The sequence below is a fragment of the Lissotriton helveticus genome, chromosome 7, assembly GCF_964261635.1.
Source record: "Lissotriton helveticus chromosome 7, aLisHel1.1, whole genome shotgun sequence".
In the NCBI taxonomy this organism is placed as follows: domain Eukaryota; kingdom Metazoa; phylum Chordata; class Amphibia; order Caudata; family Salamandridae; genus Lissotriton; species Lissotriton helveticus.
Genome location: NC_136068.1, coordinates 1,547,158,993 through 1,547,180,804, shown reverse-complemented (window position 1 = coordinate 1,547,180,804; position 21,812 = coordinate 1,547,158,993). Strand labels below are relative to the sequence as shown.

General features: G+C 46.8%; 2 protein-coding genes across 6 annotated transcripts in view; one reads left to right on the top strand and one right to left on the bottom strand.

Annotated features, from left to right (window-relative positions):
• The window catches only part of TFPT (TCF3 fusion partner), a 536,610-nt gene that overhangs the window by 232,720 nt on the left and 282,078 nt on the right, over nucleotides 1-21,812 (bottom strand). The window lies entirely within an intron of this gene.
• PRPF31 (pre-mRNA processing factor 31) overlaps nucleotides 1-21,812 on the top strand; it is a 205,509-nt gene that overhangs the window by 35,015 nt on the left and 148,682 nt on the right. For all 5 annotated transcript variants that reach the window (XM_078655005.1, XM_078655009.1, XM_078655007.1 and 2 more), the window contains one exon: nucleotides 19,569-19,756. In XM_078655005.1, the coding sequence (XP_078511131.1) occupies nucleotides 19,583-19,756 (174 nt within the window). In that variant the 5' untranslated portion in view covers nucleotides 19,569-19,582. The remainder of the gene's footprint in view (nucleotides 1-19,568; nucleotides 19,757-21,812) is intronic.

Below are 21,812 nucleotides of genomic sequence, written 5' to 3'. Positions count from 1 at the left end.
GTGGGAGGCGTTTAAGACAGTTATTTGTGGCGAGGTGATGTCCTTGATTGCCGGGAAAAAGAAGAAACTGAACGCAGATCTAGATAGAGTAGAAGCCGAGGTAGTGAGACTTGAGGCAGAAGTGGCATTGACTGCGGCCCCTGTAGATATGCATAGCCTAAAGTTGTGTCAGGATGAATATAAAAGTCTCGCTGAGAATAGGGCAAGGGGCCAAAACGAGGAGGCACAGCAGGATTTATGAGCATGGCGACAAAGCTGGCAAGTTTACAGCTTGGCTCGAGAGGGAGGGGAGATGGCGTCCCGGCTTGTGCCAGAGTTGCAGGCGGAAAACTCCAGTATGATTAGGGACCCACAAGCCGTGACGTACAAAATCTTGGCTTATTATAGGAAAGTGTACACTACCGCGGGGATATATTCAGAGGCAGACAATTCGGAGATGATTAAGGACATCCAGATGCCCGTATTTTCAGATGACAACCGAGAATACCTGGACTCCCCACTCACTGATGACGACAAGGTGGCTCAGACCATCAGAGGAGTCCACTCTGGAAAAGCCACGGGCCCCAATGGAATCCCCATAGAGCTCTACAAACTAACTGCTAATAGATTGGCCTCCGTTGTTCGATCAATGTTTGAGGAGAGTAAGGAGAAGGGTCTGCTCCCCTATGATCAGCGGGTGGCCAACATTGTGGTCCTCCATAAGGTGGGTAAGCCTAAGACACTTTGCTCATCTCATAGGCCGATCTCGTTACTAAACGCCGAGCCTAAAGTACTGGCGAAATTGCTCGCCACCCGACTTGTTAAGGTTATTACCACCCTGGTACACACGGACCAGTCTGGCTTTATGCCACACCGCTCTTAACCTGCGAAGGCTACACTGAGTATTGGGCAGGTCCCCACTGATACAAGAACCAGCTGTGCTAGTGTCCCTTGATGCTACTATGGCCTTTGATAGTCGAGTGGCCCTACCTGTTCGCGGTCTTGGAGAAGAGGGGCTTTGGACAGGAGTTCACAGGATGGGTTCGCCTTTTGTATGCCAACCCCCTCGCGAGAGTAGTGGTAAATAACCATAGATCTGCTGATTTTCCCCTTGGTAGAGGTACGAGGCGGGGATGCCCCCTATCCCAGCTCCTGTTCGCCTTGGCATTGGTGCCGCTGGCGGCATGGGTTAGATAGGATTTTTCGATCCGAAGCTTGAGATGGACACTAGATTGGGAGGACAAGATTTCATTATATGCCGACGACCTCCTGCTTTATCTTACCCAATCCAAGGGTTTCCCTGATATGGTTCCTGGATGTGCTTGCCATATTCGGGAGATATTCGGGATTTGCCATCAATTGGTCAAAGTCAGTACTTTTTGTCCTTCGAGGCGAACCACCAGTGATTCCGTACAGGTTTGGCACGCTGCAAATAGACATCTCAAATGGGAAGGGAAAGTAACGCTCGCGACCCCGCTACTGAACTCGGAGAAACTTGGCAACCTATGGAAGTCCAAGGGGTTCGACAAGTGGGAACTCATCGGGATTACACAGATTAGACGTGTGGGGGAAAGACACGATTCAAACATTTGATTCCCTCCAACAGCAGTACCACCTACATGATAGAGAGCTCTTCCGCTATCTTCAGATTAGACATGCCTTGCTCTCACTCGTCCCTGTGGGCACTTCACTTCCTGACGCTTCCCCCCCTTGAAGACAGTGTGTTGGATGGTCATCTCCCAGAGAAGACCATCTCTCTGATATATAAGAAGCTCATTAACAATATGGAGGACCCACTGACCATACTCGGGTCACAGTGGAGTGCAGACGGGTTGGAGCTAGACGATGAGGATTGGCGGGAGGCAGTCTCCTCCCCTTGGGTTGTGGCCATACAGATGAGGCTCAGGTTAGTCCAGATCAAGATTCTGCACAGGTCTTATGTCACTGGGCCTCGTCTGGTTCCAATGAGTATGTCGGAGTGGGGAATGTCGTTGGGAATGTGGTGCACTTGACACTTTCAGAGACATCTTGTGGCCCTGCAGTGAGGTGCGGAACTACTGGGTAGAAATCCACGACAAACCGTGCGCTGTCCTCGGGGTGCAGTTGCGACCAGAGTCCCGTAGATGTATTTTGAATGTATGGGAACCAACTGACCTTTGTGTATATACAAGAGGCAGTGGGTTACACTGGCATGTATGGTCTCCAAGCTCAACATCGCTCAACCGTGGGGAGCTAGACAGTCGCCCCGGGTTGGGAAGTGGGCGGAAGACATAGATTGGTGTATGTTCAGGGAGAGATTGGTATATGTATCTAGAGGTTGCCCCAAAAAGTGGGGGAAGATATGGGCAGACTGGAATAGTTACCGGGGGGACATGTGCGCGCCACCGACCTGTCTAGAGTGAGAAGAAGCACGGGAATCCCCATGATCCACCTTATTACTATTTTGTATGTATGATTTGCAGTATGGATTGACATAATGATTCAATATGTAACTGCTGCTACAGTCACCTGATGTTTTTCCTTTTTTCTTTTGCGGAACTGTTAATAAAAAGAATAATAAAAAAATGTTTAGGTAGTAAGAGTGGGACATTGACCTTGGAGGAGGCCAGGAGCCTGTGGAAATTCCCAGTCACTAGAGAATGGGATGAACTTACCTTGGTTTTAGCTCGCTATCAAGAACAATGATAAACCACCTCAGAAAAACTCCTTTCAGCACAACTTGCGAAATGGGCAAGGGGCTGCCAATGGGTTCAACCATGAGAAGCACACATGCCCTAGTGTAAGGAAATGCCTCTTTGTGTATAGTCACCCCCAAGATTTTGGACTGATGCTGCTGGTTCTTCAACTGAGAGTGAACCAAGGCTTGCTAACAAGCCTGAGTGCTAGTGCATTGACCCCAAAACGTGTATGTTCCATGGACTATACCCAATTGGCATAGGCTAACTTACTTGCAAGTTTCCAGTACATGATAGTAAGGGCATGTAAGTAAGTGCGTCCCCAGTGACAGCAGCACTAGTTGTGCCACCGTGTGTGTTACACAGGTAAAACGAGTCTTCCAGTCCACTATTGCAGTCTGGAAAAGCCATTTTAGACTGCTAGCCAGAGTTGGCCATAAAAAAAAAATTTTTTTAAAAACGTGCATTGTTTTCAGCATAAAGCAGTCCTAACAAAGAAACGTATGGCGACAAACAACATGACAGTTCACACTATATGGACCACCATGGCTCGTATGGGGCGCACAGTTACTACTCCTGTGTGTTCACAAATGCCCCCCCTCTACACACTGTCAAATCCCTGCACATTGATGCCCAATCCTCTGTCATCTGCCAAACGCACCTCCGTGCGGACCATTTTCATTTGTATTTCCTCTGCTACAGCCCACTCCATCAAAGCTTGCTCACAGTGCATAGTATATGGCTAGAACTGCATCTCCCGAATAGCTGTGCCCCATTTCTCCACCACTAACCCCAACAATGCAAACCTATACAGTATCGTTTTCTCTTTGGGCAACTGAAGGGTGCCCAGCAAACAGTGATGGGGGATTGTGCAATTTTTAGGTCTCGCCTAAGCCAATGAGCTTGCGCATTGCTCCGGCCAGATTATTGTAAGCGGAAAATTAAAGTCTACCAAAACGTCTGCGGATCGCAAACAGTTTATGTGATCTATGCGTGTGCACACCATCCACATAAAACACCACCATTTGCCTGTGCCTCGGCATCAGACTTCAAAGGCTGCCGCTCCCCCGCATCAGACTTTAAAGGAATGCGCTCCCCCTCCCCCGTCACAGCAATGCCTAGAACTTGTTTCTGAACGAAAGTGAAAGCCTACCGTGCTTGTTTACAGTAGCCTTGCTCCTCAAATGCTGTTGCTGTGTTGCCATCTCTCTTGGGACAGTCAGCTTGAAAACACTCGGACTTGCTAGCTGCAATGCTACATCCGCTATGCTTTGCCTCTAGACACGTTGATGCCTCGCAGACTGTGCTGACTCTGCCCCTCCTGATTCTGAAACTGACAAACAGTCACCACGCAGTCTCTTGTCTGTTCTCTCTGTCTTATGATGTCTTCCTGCCACCATTTACCTCACCCCCCCCTTCACCCCCCCCTCACTCACCCCCCCACTCACCCCCCCCCCTCACTCACCCCCCCCCCTCACTCACCCCCCCTCACTCACCCCCCCTCACTCACCCCCCCCTCACTCCCCCCCACTCACCCCCCCTCACCCCCCTAATCACCCCCCCTAATCACCCCCCCCCCCCCCTCACTCACCCCCCTCACTCACCCCCCTCACTCACCCCCCCTCACTCACCCCCCTCACTCACCCCCCCCTCACTCACCCCCCCTCACTCACCCCCCCTCACTCACCCCCCCCTCACTCACCCCCCCTCACTCACCCCCCCCTCACTCACCCCCCCTCACTCACCCCCCCCTCACTCACCCCCCCTCACTCACCCCCCCTCACTCACCCCCCCTCACTCACCCCCCTCACTCACCACCCCCCCCTCACTCACCCCCCCCTCACTCACCCCCCCCTCACTCACCCCCCCCTCACTCACCCCCCCCTCACTCACCCCCCCCTCACTCACCCCCCCTCACTCACCCCCCCTCACTCACCCCCCCCTCACTCACCCCCCCCTCACTCACCCCCCCTCACTCACCTCCCCCCCTCACCCACCTCCCCCCCCTCACCCACCTCCCCCCCCTCACCCACCTCCCCCCCTCACTCACCTCCCCCCCTCACTCACCTCCCCCCCTCACTCACCTCCCCCCCTCACTCACCTCCCCCCCTCACTCACCTCCCCCCCTCACTCACCTCCCCCCCTCACTCACCTCCCCCCCCTCACTCACCTCCCCCCCCCTCACTCACCTCCCCCCCCTCACTCACCTCCCCCCCCCCACTCACCTCCCCCCCTCACTCACCTCCCCCCTCACTCACCTCCCCCCCCCCTCACTCACCTCCCCCCCCCCTCACTCACCTCCCCCCCCCCTCACTCACCTCCCCCCCCCCTCACTCACCTCCCCCCCCCCCTCACTCACCTCCCCCCCCCCTCACTCACCTCCCCCCCCCTCACTCACCTCCCCCCCCCTCACTCACCTCCCCCCCCCCCTCACTCACCTCCCCCCCCCCTCACTCACCTCCCCCCCCCTCACTCACCTCCCCCCCCCCTCACTCACCTCCCCCCCCCCTCACTCACCTCCCCCCCCCTCACTCACCTCCCCCCCCCCCTCACTCACCTCCCCCCCCCCTCACTCACCTCCCCCCCCCACTCGGCACCACAACAGCACTGTCCTTGCTTGCTACCAACAAGCATTGCCATAGCCAATAGGACTCGCATTAGGAAAGTGTAAGCTATTGGCTTTGTGACTAACCATGCTATTCATTTATATATTTTCAAAGCCAACACATTAAAATGTCATTTACAATACCAATAGCTCACTTTCCTAATGCGAGACCTATTGCATTGCAAATGCCTGTTAGTTTAGTAATCCTACGTAAGGTCTCTATCAGATCCGTCCAGTAGTCCTGCAGCTGACCGCAAGTCCATGTCATGTGCAAAGAGTCCGCACGGCTCCTGGGACAATCTGAGTGCCTGGGCGGATAGATCCTGGCCAGTCTGAGGGGTGTATAGTATGTGTGTTGCAGAAAGTGGGTTAGCTGGAAGCGTGCGCTACTGGAAATCATCTTGACTTGCTTTCATGCCCATCCCCGCTCTGCATCTGTACACGGAGTAGTGAGAGCCCTTTCTCGCTGCCTGCTAGCAGCTCTTGTTTCTGTCTCTCCGCTTTTAATGCCCCATGCAATCTGGACATCCCATGCACAGTAATACCAGACTCCAGCTGTGTTGTAACGGTTCCAGAAACTGGGAGAGTGCAGGAAATCCCAGCCAAAGCTCACTCATTACCTTGCTCAATTGTGCGTATTGTAAGAATTGGCCCGGCCCCACCCTGAACAGGTCTTGTGCCTCCTCAAAAGTCAGCAGTTGCTCTCCCAGGAACTGGTCCCTCTGCGCCGTGCATCCACTCCAGCACCCCCGCCCTCCTCCTCCCACCACCACCGCCAGAGAATCTGGCATATCCCCGTTCCCTCTTAGGTGCATGCCTGGGTGGCTTAAGAAGTGCTCTTGTATGTTTGCGTACAGGCGAATTAAGAGCGCACATTACAAAGGCTCCTCCTGCTGTGCAGGAGGTGGGCTCTTAAGGTTCTAAGTGGCAAAAGCAGACCTGTAAAGAGAACCAGCATTTACAATGCAATAGGTCTCGCAATTACATTATTTTGAGCTATTGGCATTGTAAATGTCATTGTGTTTTTTCCTGTTTGTGAAGCTTTGATCAAATGGTGTAATGCAATAGCTCACTTTGTTGTAATTGTGAATCTATTGCATTTTTTGTACTAGTGTAAGTTTTGTACTGTAAATGGTGCTGGCTTTTATTAATGTTTTTTAATCACATTAATCTAATGCAAAAAAATGTCAATACCCACTCATTTTGGAATAAGGACTCTGAATGGATATTACATATACCCATGTATTTTTACTATGATTACAGTTACAGGTCTGAGATCACTATCACTGCAGATATAGGTGTGATATTACTATCACTGCATATATGGGTGTGAGATCAGTATTCCTGCAGATATAGGTGTGTGATGATTTGTTTAGATAGGTGTGAGATCACGATCACTGCAGATATAGGTGTGAGATCACCATCACTGCAGATATAGGTGTGAGATCACCATCACTGCAGATATAGGTGTGAGATCACCATCACTGCAGATATAGGTGTGAGATCACCATCACTGCAGATATAGGTGTGAGATCACCATCACTGCAGATATAGGTGTGAGATCACCATCACTGCAGATATAGGTGTGAGATCACCATCACTGCAGATATAGGTGTGAGATCACCATCACTGCAGATATAGGTGTGAGATCACCATCACTGCAGATATAGGTGTGAGATCACCATCACTGCAGATATAGGTGTGAGATCACCATCACTGCAGATATAGGTGTGAGATCACCATCACTGCAGATATAGGTGTGTGAGCATGATTAATTTAGATAGGTGTGAGATTACTATCACTGTAGATACAGGTGTGAGATCATTATTATTGCAGATATAGGTGTGAAATTACGGTCACTGCAGCTATAGGTGTGATGTTACCATTACTTTTGCTATAGGTGTGAGATAAGTATCGCTGCAGATATAGGTGTGCGATTTGTATCACAGTAGATATTGGTATGAGATCCTTGTCACTGCAGATATTGGTGTGAGATTACTGTCCTTGCCTATATAGGTGTGAGATTAGTTTCACTGCCAAGACCAGACCAACCTAAAACAATCTAAAGCGCTGGGGCTTAGTGGGCAACGATGGACCTCATCATTGCCCAACGCTTACCAACCCCAGACTGGCTATAGCCACCACCTGCCCTAACCGTTGTAAAATGGCTCAGGTGCACGCTTCGCCACTGAAAGCAGAAAGGCTTAGGAGTCTCAGACGCTGCCTTGGGCGGGAACAGAAAAATGTCGGCAGAACTTGCCACCATGCAATTTATAGAGATCCGTCTTCGTTTATTTTAATTTTATCACACTTAGGTAGAGCTCTTGCCTTAAGGGGGAACCAGCGAGAGCTTTATAGCCACAACACATGAACACATTCTGTGCCCGGCAGACGGCGAGTAAAGGGCGAGCTGCTGAAACGGGGGCTCCCAGAATGCACATGACGTTCTGGAACGTTACTGGGGCTGCGGCCGGGTGGCCTGCTCTTCCAAGCCTCCGCGTCAAGGCGCTTAACCCGCGGCAGAGACCTGTAACCTAGGTTTCCATGATTCTGTTTCTACTGATTTTTCGATCTCAATTCAGACAAACCATCTATTTATCTGTCTCTCTTTTTCTAAAATAAAAAAATAAAATAGTACTTCCTTTGTGCGATTCTGGTGACTTTCAGCCATGACTGCCAGGCCAATAGCTGTGCTCTGTTAAAGCATGGAAAAAGAACTATTGATGGACAGGATGGACAGAATGCAGAACAATGTCATACATTCACCCTAGTACAGAGATCTGGGCCTAAATCAATCGTTTTTTTGCTCACCAAGCCAATCTAGTTTGGACCCAGCCATATGCAAATCAGTCTTGACCCTGCGCCCAATGGGAACAGTCCAGCCCCAACTGCCAGGCCCGGTCCTCCCTGGACTGGAAACAAGCATCCTAGGACTGGTTTCGGGGTTTCAGCCAGGATAGCTTTATTCCAGTGGCATGGAGAGCACGGGACTCGCATCTGAGCATACCCATACCATTCGGGGTGACCAATGCAAAATGCTTGCACTACAATGCTGTTTTCACAGGGGCGAGTAGTTGTATTTTAAGTTACCCCAAAACCCACCACGAACCAAGTTCAAGTGCGCATTTATTGGTAAATACGTACTGTCTTCAGTATTGTTTCACAAAACAGCTCAATATTTACACAAGGAGATGAAAAGAAACTAATATCAACAAAATTCGCTCACTGATTGGAATGGAGGAGGAGGTGGTTTGGAAAGGAGGGGGGAGGGAGTAGAGAAAGGAGAGGGACAAGGAAAGGATGGAGGAGCCCGGGTAAACACAAGACAACAAAAGCAAAACCAGGCGCGGCGCTGATCGAGCTGAGCTTTGTTAACTCTGCCTGAACCTCGATGCACGCGGAAACATGATCTGTTACTACATGTCTCCTTCAGATAAGAAATTCAGTCACGGCAGCCGGCAAGCAGACAGTCCATTCCGGATGGGCCTGACGAAAGGGATACCGGGCGGAAACAAAAAAGCCTCCGTTTCAATTGAGGTCACCGTTTTACATAAACGATGACGCCAGCCAATGAAAATGAGGGGCGGGGCTTCAAGTTCTGAAATCTCCATCACAATAGCCCTTGCAGATGGAGCAGCGCATGCGCGCTGCAATGCTAGGCGAGACCTAAACCTAAAAAAGAATAGTCAAAACAGCAATAGAAAATCAAGCTTGTGTTCTGGATTTCACACACTTGCGCCTTTATCACGCTCATCTTTTTGAATTTGCAACCTCATGCTCATTTCATCTCTGACCCTGCTGCCCTCATCTGAATGTTATTGAGACAAGCTGCCAGTATGTTCACCAACTATCCTACACTCCTCAGAGCCAATACTGTTAACGTCAAATAATTCTCATGGCATGCATTTAACTCCTACTCAGACTTTTAGACCACTTAACCCCTTCGCTGCCAGACCTTCCCGTGCCATGCCCTTTATGGATATTTGGGGTAGTTTGCGCTTAGGCTCCCATAACATTTTGTCCACATAAGGTATCCACACCAAATTTGCGTCCTTTTCTTCCAACATGCTGCAAATTGTAAAGGTACCTAGGGTTTGCAGATTCCCCTGGAGGGGACCGGGAAATTAGGCAAAATACAGCAACATTTTGGGATTTTGGGGGAAAAAGTACTGCAGAAGAAAGTGTCTGTGTTTTTTTTGTTTGTTTGTTTTTACTGGGACATAGCTTATTTTTTCCTAATATTTGCGCTTTCAACCTCCTTCCAGTTAGTGGTTGAAATTGGTGAGAAACAAATAATGGATCCTGAGAAGCTATACATTTCTGAAAAGTAGACAACATTCTAAATTCAGCAAGGGGTCATTTGTGTAGATCCTTCAAGGTTTTCCTATTGAAAGGAACAGTTGAAAGAAGAATATTGAAATTTTGTTCAAAAGAACAGCCATTTGTGCCTTGTAACTTCTAACTATGGTAGATTTTCAACATTGGGTCTCAAGAATGGAAGTTCAAGTTGAATTCTATAATATTTAGTGATGTAAATGTTCAGACCTGTCAAATACTTTTTTGTAGGGTCTTCATCAGGACATAGAGGCAGGAAACTCCTGAATGTAGAAGAAAACATTCATAAAGGGCCGCTACAGTTTGAAATTGTGGATAAATCATGTCCCTAGATATGTATACACATTCTCAGACAACAAATTATCCACAACTTTAAATACTCAAATGGGCAGCTGAAGTCAATTATAATCGTCAAAAAGGGAGAGGTGATAAGGGTTGAGAAAGTTTAGTTTTAGAGTATGTTTTGTGGTCATGCTAGAAGCAATGTTTATGGTGATGATTAAGTCCAAGACATTCTTTGATTCTCTTAGTGGGGCTTAAACCTGATGCCCTTCATGTACAAGTTGAAGTGTGAGTGGTGGAGGTGAATTTGCAGTGTAAGCTTGTGTTGTAGTTAACGGTCTGTAGATGAGGGGGATTGTGTCATTCTATGTAAAGGAGAGATTCAAACAAAATGGTGGGCGGGAGGTGAGCACAGAGAATGGCCTTGTGGTCTTACAGATTATGGCTAAGTTGCCACCAGCTTTGAGGGTCTGTGTTCATTTAAGGATTGGGTAATCATGTGGAAGAGTGCATATGAGATGGGTGAAAGCACAGTTTCTGTGGTGAACAGTACATTCTGGGCATTTGTGGTTGTGAAGTGTGTTATGTCCAAGGCATTTCAGAAAGCTGAATAGGCTTTAATGGGCATGAGCTATATGGCATATGTTGGCGTGGCATGTTGCGAGATGCATATGTGATGAGCTAAGGTGTGAATAAAGTTTTGTTGGTGAGAGTAAAGTTTGCTGAGCTGGTGCTCGTGTTTAAGTTTGTGGTTGTTAGACAAACATTTGGGCAATGAAGGAAGGCTTGCAAGAGACCCAGTGGCTCACCTCCTGTGTCAACAAGCAAAGGTTTAGGTCCTTGGCCCTTGGAGGTCCTGGCAGAGGCCTGGTGTAACCCTTTTGGTGGCATGCTCAGGTTGGAATACATGACACCACCGAACCATAAAAGAAACCAAGTCTGTGGATGCTACACATAAAGCAAGTCCCTTTTAAGGGGACAATGTGATGGTTTGAATCCAAGTGCTCAGTATCAAAGGGGGGGGATTTTATGTCATGTCTACATTCACACACACTTTATTAGTGTTTAATATCTTGTGAGTTCACAAGCATGCATTTGTTAGAAAATGAGGCCAACTATATTCTTAAGAATAAGGTCAGGGCTCTCTTTCACCAGCAGACAAATTAGCAAGGCATTTGTAGGCAAGAAAAGGGAAGGACTAGTCCAAGCAAATATTTTCCACTAATAAAGGCCCACTAAAGCAGAGAAGCTCTTTAACCCATTCTGCGCTCATGACGAGCTGAGCTCGTCATGAGTTGTGCCGCTCTCATTCTCATGACGAGCTCAGCTCGTCATGTAACGCGTTTTTTTTAAAACCGCCGCACACAGCGGGAAAACTGCTAGCGGCGATGCGGTTAATGAGGCACAGACTAATAGATGAGGTGTGTGAACTAGACAGTACTGTTTACTATAGGTCTTCAACTGGCAACTTCTGGGCCAGAAACTGGAAACGAGCCAACATGGATGATTTCCACGCGCTCCAAACAGTGTTCTCCCCTAACGAAACGACCCCTATTTCCCCTTCCCTCCAGGCCTCTAACCTTGACCATTGGCTAGAAGTAGCCAGCGACAAAGTAGCCCCTATGAAGAGAATCTCACTTAAGCGCCCCCATGATGCCCAACGTTGGTTCTCCGTCGACTTAAAAAAGAAAAAACTGGCTCCTAGGCAGGCCGAGCTCCGCTGGCGGCGAGCTTATGCTCCTGAGGATAAAACCGCCTATGTTGTCTTGTTAAAAAAAACTACAAAGAGGCTATCCTCCAGACCAAATCTGCCTACTTCTCTCAGAATAGTTTGAACTCATCCGCAAAAGCCAAGGACACCTTTTCAATTGTTAACGAGCTGGTTCAGCCCGAGAGGGTTATTGCCAAACCTGTCCCCTCACAAGCCCTATGTGATTCCCTGAATTCTTTTTTTTTATTGATCAGATTACCCACATTAAAGACAATATCCCCACTCCCATTTCTCCTCCATCTCCCCCTACAATCTGTACAAACCCTCTCATACTTGATCAAATTCCCTTGATCTCTCGAGATTAATTCCTGACCCTCCTGAACAAGGTGGGCTCAGGCTCTCCTAATAATTGCTGCCCTCCTCACGTTCTGAAAGAGGCCTTCCTTACCTGCCCCGATCCGCCACTATCACTCCTTAATAACTCCCTCTTAACAGGTACGGTTCCAGATACCTTCAAACATGCCGTAGTTGTCCCAATTTTAAAGAAACCTAATGCCGATCCCCTGGTGTTGAGCAACTTCCGCCCCATCTCCTTGCTCCCTTATCTTAGTAAGATATTGGAGGCTCACGTCACCAATTGCCTCAGCTCATTTATTGAGCACTCTCAATTCTTGGATCCCTGGCAAGCAGGTTTTAGACCTGCCCATTCCACGGAATCTGTCATTTTAGCGGTCATGGATTAACTTAGGCGAGGTGCTGATAACTACATCACCCAGGCCTTGGTACTTTTAGATCTGTCGGTATCTTTCGACACGGTCGATCATGGACTTTTGGTCGACCGTGTCGGCAATGCGGGCATCCGGGGCCTGGCTCTCAAGTGGATCACCTCCTTTCTCCATGGACGCTCCCAGGCAGCTCAATTGGATAACTTCACGGCAGGGAATATAAAGTTGACCTGCGGAGTCCCTCAGGGCTCTGCTCTATCGCCCCTTCTTTGTAACTTATATATGCAACCCTTGGTGGTACTATTACGGAACAGCCCAGTTAAAATTTTCAACTATGCAGACTATCTTCAGTTGATATTTAACATCGACTCCTCTAATACAGCCATTAACCACTTTCAATCCACTGACATCTATTAGCGAATGGATGTACTCCAGCCAACTTAAGCTCAACTCCGATAAAACTGAGCATGTTCTAACAGGGGGATCCTTAAACCCTTGGAACCCTGGTTTTTGGCCCCCTATCCAGTAAACTCCGTTAAAAGTCTTGGAGTTATTATCTGCAAAGATCTGTCCCTGAAGCCTCAAATTAATGCGGTTGTCTCTTCCTGCTTCCATCTCCGCAGAATCCGAAAAATGTGTAGGTTTCTCACTACAGAGGCCCTCACTCTCGTTATCCTGGCACTAGTTATATCCCGCCTGGATTACGCGAACGCTCGTCCAAAATCAGGCAGCTAGACTCATTTTTCGCCAACCTAAACACCATCCTGTTACTCATCTAATGAAGAGCCTCCATTGGCTTCCGGTGGCAAAACGCTGTGCTTTCAATTTGGGCTGTACCACCTTCAAGGCCCTGCCTTTATCTCCTCGAGAATTCAACGTTACACCCCTATTCGGGAACTCCGTTCCTCCCATCATCACCTTCTCACAATTCCCATTTTCAAACGGAAAAAGCACGGTGGCCTTAGATTTTCCTTCTTTGCCCCTCGTTTCTGGAACTCCCTGCCCAACAACTTGAGATCTGCCCCTAGCTATGCCCAATTCAGAACTCTTCTTAAAACGTTCTTCTCACAAGCATATGAGTAAAATACCTCACTGCCATCCTTGACTGCAGTCCTCCTGTCCGCAGCGCCAAGAAACCGCTTGGTGTAAGTGCGCTTTAGAAATCTTTTTAACATAACAGGTCTGTCACCATCGCCCCACCTTAGTGTCTTGATCTCCACCCTGCAGACAAAACACTTCCACTATATGGGGAAGCGGTCCACACCATCCACCTTGTGTGATTCCAACCCATAGGCCTACTTTGCTTCTGTGATTAATGCTGCGAGCCAAACTTGCAGATGAACTTCACAAGACATCCACTCCAGAGTTTTCAATGTGTGCATTTGTTACCATTCTATTTTGTTACATTACTATGATGACTTTATGCTAAAAATCGGAGATGATCAGCTGATCGTACTACAGCAGTGGTCTAGCGGTATCCTGTTTAAAGTGCCTAATAAAACTAAATATAGCACTTTCTCACATGCAAACAAAACAGTTTCTTTTCACATCTTTGCATCCTCATACTGAATGCCATCTCAAGAAGCATTCTCTATATTCCTCCAATAAATACAGATGTTTACTTAAAGCTTCCGATTGGTGCCCGTCCTTTTTTTTTTCCTTTCATTTTTCAAATGCCTGTTCTCGCTTATAACCTTTTTTAATTCACATGCATGTTTACCCTAATCTCCATTGTTGTGTTTCTGCAAATTTCCTACAGTTGATTAAATAGATCGCAACCTCGCCTTCTTCGGAAGTCATACCTCTCCAAAACAAATAAATTGAAATCTCTTTTCTCCTATCAAACCACCAACAAGCTGCCTTAACGCGCATACACCTCTCCACACTATTGATCACACCCAGCTCCTATTAATCTACCACAAAGAAATTTGAGTAAGTGCATGTAATGGTCTGCTTGAGCCACAAGACTAATACCAACAATAACCCATAACACTGGACTAACCAGCGAACTTGGGTTCCGGAGCTTGTGCTGTCCGGCATAAAACACTTCTACTTCTCATCAAGGGTTGTAAGCACTTAATAAATGCAATTACAATACACTACACTATATATAGTTTCTAAATATGCACATTTATGTGTGTGTGTGTGTGTATGTTTATACATACAGGCACAAAAGATGTATACATGTATATACATGCGCAGAGTGACTTTCAGTCAGCCCTTCATCCATTGGTCTGTTGAAATGTAATTCGCAGATTTGCTTCCTCCCACAACAACTGCATGTATAACAGGGGGAAAGGGTCTGCCCGCCTCCAACCACTAGCTGAGTGCGACAGCATTTCGCTTGGGTCCATGGGACCATCTACCTAAAGGAAGTCCACTGCAGTAGCAGAACTGGTGCCCCCCGCTTGTATTCCTGCATTTATTTCATTCATTTAGCTATTTATTTTTACCTCTGGTTGATGCTCATTTTTTTTTTCCGTACTTTACCCAAAGCATGTTATTACTTCTACATGTTTAAAGCTTTTCCATATGTTCGCAGGAAAAAATAAAATAAAAAAATCGCAAGTGTGCCAAGGACAGGTCAATTGGCTTTGCCAGTGCTTGTTTTCCCTTCATGATAAAATCCAAGTGCAATGTACTCGTAAAGCCCTGCCACCACAAAGAAAGCTGGAATGTGAAATCTGGAATTCCGAGGGTGAATAAGAAAGACCAGACAAAACGTATAACAAGAAAGCAGCAAGGCAAATCACTCTTTTACGACGGTTTTAAAAAAAATCCATGCATGGATTTCTAAACACTGCACAAGAGAACAGAAAGGAAGCGAGGCGATTTTCCGAGGACTCTTGCGAACTCGACATGTGACCCAAAGCTCTGCAATTCATCCGCAGTCCTAAAAATAGGCAATAGAAGCTGTGTGGAGGTGGGGACTTTAAAAACTGCCGACACATCCGCTGGGAACTCTCCGTGCCGACATGGCAGTGCTTGCGACCAAAACGAGAAGTCAAACATGCAAGAAATGGAGCGGGTGCACTCGGCGGGGCTGGACTGCTACACAAGACACAAGACACAAGACAAGAGGGCGAGAGTCGACAGACAAGTCGACCGTGAAAGTGACCGCGAGCAGGCAAATGTAAACAAGCTTGCGCAGCCACGCTAATTGAAAACAGATGGCCCCTGCGTGCCACTGAAGACCGATTTCTAAAGCTCATCTCCTAGAGCAGCGTTTGTGCGTCCTAAAAAGGGCCTGGAACTCAGAAGACTGCTTCGCCTGCTGAGGTAACTGAGGGTCTTGCAGTCCCCCCCCACCTCCCAACACGCTCCCTACTGTAGTTAGTCATCCAAAGTAACTCTAACTGACTGCATTACAATTAGCCAAAAGTTTTTGCTCAAAGTTTCTAAGTGTGAAATTTATTGAATTTGCCAATGCTTGCTCACGTTTGAGGAAAATAGTGCATTTTTGCTATACCTTGTAAAATCTATATATCTCTAGAACCCTCCGGTGGATCTTTTTTAGTTGTGATGTCTACAAATAGTCTATTTTTTTAATTGTTGTCGCTTTCTTCTTCAATTGTTTTGGTACCATTTAATTGCTTTACACTTGTTCCTTGGTGCATTACTATTACGCCTTGCTGCTCAGAGCTACAGCTGCCCACGGTTGAGCTAGAGGGTTTAACAAATGAAACCTACTGGTCCTAAAGGGGTTGGCGAGGTTGCACAACCTCGCCATATAATACACCCCATTTCTTCACACCTAGGCAAGGCCCCACTACATTGGCACCTCTTATGTTTTAACCTGAGCACTGCTTACTCCGAGACCGCTTCCTCGCCCCACAGTAGTGGGTATAGTCCTGCCAAACAATACACTCTTGTGATGCAACCCATGTCCATTAGAGGTTTAGCAGTGTCTTAATTTACCCCTGGGCGTTTTATTTAACACCATTGGCAGGTTGGACTATATGAATAGATGCAAATAAGATGCAAGTGCAGATGAATAAACCAACGTATAACTATGGGGCACACATGGGATCAGGTTTCCGGCGACACAACTCAATAAACAGACTTAATGGTTTCTGAAAATGTAAACACACTGCCTAGTGATAAATGGAATTTCCATGATACACCTTAACATGTATCATAACTTATCTGTAATGCCAATAAACTGTTTACATTTTATTGCAGCCATTTTTTTATTGTCGTACCATGCAATTGTTCCCACCCTAAAAATCTGTCTCTCTACCACATCATTTCTTTTTCTCATATTTGATGTCTAATTTTATTTTTGATTGCGCTGTCCTACTCGTCCAGCTCATCTTACTCTTCTCCACATATTACTTCAATATAAGATTGGAACACTTCCTTCAAATGTACCCAGTCTGCTGATGGTTGATGAGACCGTTGTAGAAAGGCTATCGGAGCTGTAACTTCTCCCATTTAAAACGTGCAAAATTGTATATTGAGGTTTAATAGGAAAATGCTAAAGTATTGGATGTATTTTAGACCAAAGGAATGTTTTCACTCCCTTTAATGACCTTCTCAAGCGTTATTTGTTGTGTGGTTGTCAGTGTTTTCTTTTCAGAATGGACACATCACTGATTAACACTGTTGTATATTGCCACAATGCATTTCTGGTTTCTTCTGTTCCGTTACTGATGGTGTGCACATCACTATACAGGACTGTCAAGACCGTTCTCTTTCTTCTAATGATGTGCTTGTCACTGCTCACTGTTTGATACTTCTTAACACGTGATGTGTAGCATAAAGGTCCTGGAGGGTTGCAGGAACTCTGTCGATACCAGGTAACCACTCATGGGAGACCAGTGTGAAGTGAGTGTGCTCTTAACAGACAATATTTTCAGTTTTCTTCAGAGCATACCTCCTTTGCTTTTGAGCCCAATTGGAATACTAGATATGAATTACCAATCCTTAAACCATCTCTTTACTGTTAGTCCAGTGGTGTCAAAAGCTTCATTGACATTTGGTCAAGGATGTCTACTCCTTTGTTCTGGCAGGCCTGGCCCACCTACATGGGTTCATTGCCCACTCACGGCTCTTGAAATATGCTCTTCGCACGCTTCTAGTGTAAATGTATGGTTTTTTTTCCTCGAGTACAACCACTGAGAACTAGTCTGTACTGCCTCTGAGAGAGACACACCCCACACCCCATCCCAGGTAACTTCTGATGGGATGGAACTCTTCTAAACGGATCTGGGAAGTGTGCTTCCCTGCCCATTTTGTGATCTCCTGTCAAGTCACTTGAAAGTTGCTGTAGGTGTTTGTGATCTCTTCCTCGGTGAAGATGACAAATCTGAGTTGATGTCTGTTATGCTGGATATTCCACCTCCCCTGTGCCCCTTCCTATTCCTTGCACAAGCTTGGTGGGTTGGGATAGGCACTAGGTCTTTTCTCTATTTAGCCAAGACTCCCTTTGCTGGGAAGACCCCTCACCTTAGGGCTGGGTGATGGCCAGGGCCTCCTGGTCAGGAATTAATTAAAATTGATCTCTGGGCGATAGGCTGGACAGGTACCCAGAGAGTAGTAGGGAGTCCTCCTCACATGCACTGATCACGATTTTCTTTTTTTAAACCTTATTATTTGTACACTTTTAATGTAAATTGAATGTGTTTGCAAAAGAGAAGTAAATAAAACAAAGTTGTATGTTTACCAAGTCCATACTTATTAGCTTTCCCAATGCTTGTTGTAATGTCTGCTAGAGTTATGTTCCTTGCCTTGCCCACAAAGTGGTACAAAAGGGGGGTGGTGATGGACTGAGCATCTGAACCAATCAAACACTCACACCCAGTCAACAGATCTGGGTTTAATCCATCACCGTTCTTTAGCCCACTCTGCCACCCCAGTTCAGACATGGCCATATGCAATCAGTCTGACCCTGTGCCTCATGGGAACAGTCCAGCCCGAACTGCCATGCCTTCCCTGGACCGGAAACAAGCTTCCGAGGACCGGTTTCTGGCATTTCAGCCGTCTTCAGCCCGGCTTGCTTGAATCCAGTGGCAAAGTGAGCCTTGACGCCCACAGACGGCGAAAGTTGTTCATCCTGGCTTTCACAATGGCATGGGGTATTTATTGCCCTCTCCACTCCCACACTGCTCAAGCGTGGGTTGGGCTGGGACTGCTTTTGCCACTTTCCCTACGCTGCCTTGCTGAAGCACGGGGAGGTTTGCTGAAAGAGTAACTTACTTCTATGTAAGTGATCTCTTGGTATGTATTTGTCAACTAGGCAATAAAGCAGCTGCTTGCGGTTTCACTCCTCCTTCACAATATTAAGTATGATAGAGGACAGCGACCTCTGGCATGGGTACTTTGCCAGCAGAATCCCTGTCTTTTTGCTGTCCTGCCCTCCCATAACTTCACAGTTTAGAGATCGACTAGTGGAAGCCAGCTCCAGGTATTTAGAGTGGCAAGAGAAGGTCTGCTTCAAGGCTGAACCATTTTCATTGAGAAGTTATGGCGATGGGCTGTTGCTCTCCCAGGGGATCGATTTGGCTGGTACTTCAAGCTATATGGTGTTGGAAAGGCACTTCCTACACTGTGTATTTCTGGTGTGAATTGCAATTCTAAAGGCATTTAAATCTAATTCCCTTTGCCACTGGGAGCCAGTGGTGCTCAACATTAGTTCTACAAGAAAGTTTCAGAAGGAGCCTGGCTGCAGCCTTCTGTATTAGCTGTAGCTTGGCGATTTAGATATTTTGTTGAACCTCGATAAAGTGAGTTGGATGACTTAAACATTAAAACAATTTCGGGTTCCAAGATGAACTGTAAGGCAATCTATAAATGAAAGGGCTTTTTTTGTTTGTTTTATGTGTTTTTTTTTATGAAGCAGGTCACAAATAGAAACTGCCTGGTAGTGATCACTGGAAAATAATTAAACCAGCCAGTCATTAATATAATGACTCTAATTAAAGATAATAACTATTGATGTAGTCCACCACAAACCAATTTCTCTCAATGTATAGTTCTTCTCATTGGCCAATTCAATGTCATTCAATATATGGAACATGGGATGATTAAGTGAAGTCAGTCCTGCAAGTATCCAAACTTGCGGGTCACTGTGCAGACTTTACTGCATTGATCTGTTTTTCTGCCTCAGTGTGACTGTTTGTACATATAGAGCTTCATGTTAGTTTTGTAACTGGTATGGGCCTTGAGTTTTTCAACCACTTTCAACATAAGCCCACTTTGCTCATCAAGCCTATCATAGGCCTTCGTCTTCTGACCTGCCATAGTTTATTTTTTAGGTGCAGTTTGGAACATGTCTCTGGCTGATGAACTACTTGCAGATCTGGAGGAGGCTGCCGAAGAGGACGAGGATAACTTCATTGATGGAGAAGATGACAAGACTATTGAGTATCTGGAGGAGAGGATGCAGGTGGACTTGAACGTGGACTCGGTGAAAAGTATTGCCAAATTATGGGACAGCAAAGTGGTGAGCATCCTATATTGCTACTATCCTGTTTCGACGACCACCTCGTGAAAGTTGGAGTTAAAAACTTAGAATGCAGAGAAAAGATTTTATTTGCTACAGCGTACACTTTTTTGAAAAAATCCTCTGTCTCTTGAGCGTACAAACGCCCTGTTACAAAATATGTTTGAGTTCTTGATACGTGTGCCAAATAAGTAATTGTCTGTGGAATAATGTTCGCCTATGGATCTTAGCTATGAATGGCTGAGGCTTAAATAATCAAGTGGCAGTAAGATGACTGCGCCTTCATTGGTGAGTGGTTTCCTGCTCAGAAATATTTAATGGTCTGACCAAAAATAGGAATAACATTTTGTGTGGAAGTGAGATGGATTGGAAAGAAGCCTATATAGACTGGTGCTAGTCCGAGCTAATAAAGTATGCTACTAGAATGGGCTCTTTATGTTATGTTAGCCTTGGATGTAAGTCTTGTTTTTATGAATGTTTTCTCGTGACCAAGCCAAACCCAAGGGCTTGCTCTCTGTCCTAAATCCAAAACTCATAGAATGTTGTGGTGCATTGCTGTAGCATAGACCTATAGTGGACGTATTCAGTATCAAATGAGGTTTGTTCTATACTGTTTGCTATCATTTACCAAGGCATGTGTTTTGGATTTCGCCTGAGGCAGCGCATGGGCTGTTGCTCGGAAGATGTTTTGTTGGATTACAGTGGACTTGGAGCCCTCCCATTACTTAAGACTGGTAGCTTCTTCACCCTCATTTGCTAGCTTCTCAATCCTCCTCACATCTGCTTAATTTTCTCTCCTTGAGTTTGGCCCTGCCCTTGAGCTATGACCAAAGTCTTGTCTTTCCACTGCTCCTCTTTTTGGAGCTATTTTTAAAAACATTTTTTTATTGAAGCACTCCATGAAAGTGCATTCCTTTCCAGACTGTCTCCCACATGCTTTTCTCGTCCCCACTCCTTCACTCTCTTACCTTTATTCTTCTGTCTCTTATGCTCTCCCGTGGATTTGTAGCTCCAAACTGTGCTTATACCTCTTTCTTACACATGTGCTTCCGTCTTCCCATGTTGTCCTTTCTAGCCAGTGTGCTTCTGTGTCCCCGACAACTTCATGTTGGTCTCCCCCTCTCTGCTTTGCTAGCCATCCCGACCCGCTACTAGGACGCCACTAACATTTAAAACATGCCTCCAGAATGACACGGCCTAGCGGCTGCGTCTTCATGCTTATTTTTATGTCTCGCCTGGCGTTGCAGCGCAAATTGCTGCTCGCTGGGTGAGAGATATTGTAAGAGAGTAGATTTGAGAAGGGGACTTAAAGCACCAACCCTCATTTTCATTGGCTGGCGTCACCTTTTATGCTAAACGGTGGCCTGCCATTGGAAATGAGGTTTTTAGGCCACTGCCTTTCTCCCTTTAGTCCGGCCGATCCGAACAGGGATGTCTGCTTTGCTGCTGTCGCAAAGCAATTTCTTATCTTTATGGGAGCCATCTGTTTTCACTCAGCCCCATGTTTATTTTTGCGTGGCGCTTTCACTTAAAGTGAAAGCATGATGCAAATATAAAAACACAGCTGAGTAAAAACAGATGGCGAGCGCTTATTTTTATACAGGATCAGTGCAATGTGTGAGTGACTTTGACAAGAAGGGCTGGCCGAGCCTGCGCGACATGTCACATCCACAAAGAACATTACATTTTTGAGCGCGGCGCCCGCTAGGGACACTGCGCTCACTTTATTTATTTACGATCATGTTTCCCAGAGCACACGGCGCTGTGCTCACCTGTCCGTAGCTTGTGCTCCTCGGCAGAGGCCCCGCTTCGAGCTGTGGCTCCTGGGGTGCGTATTCACCCATCCTGGGGGGCTGCAGCGGGAGCAGCTCCTCTTAGTCATCGCCATAGGCTGGCTTTCACGGGGTGACGTGCAGGCAGCTCACCACCGGCTCGGCCGGCAGGCAGTGCACTTATGTGATGAATGCGAGGAAGATCCCTCAGACCCCAGGGACTGGTGAGCAGAGACGGGAGTGTCCCAGAAGTTCCTGGACAGAGGTTGGGGTCCCGTTACTCC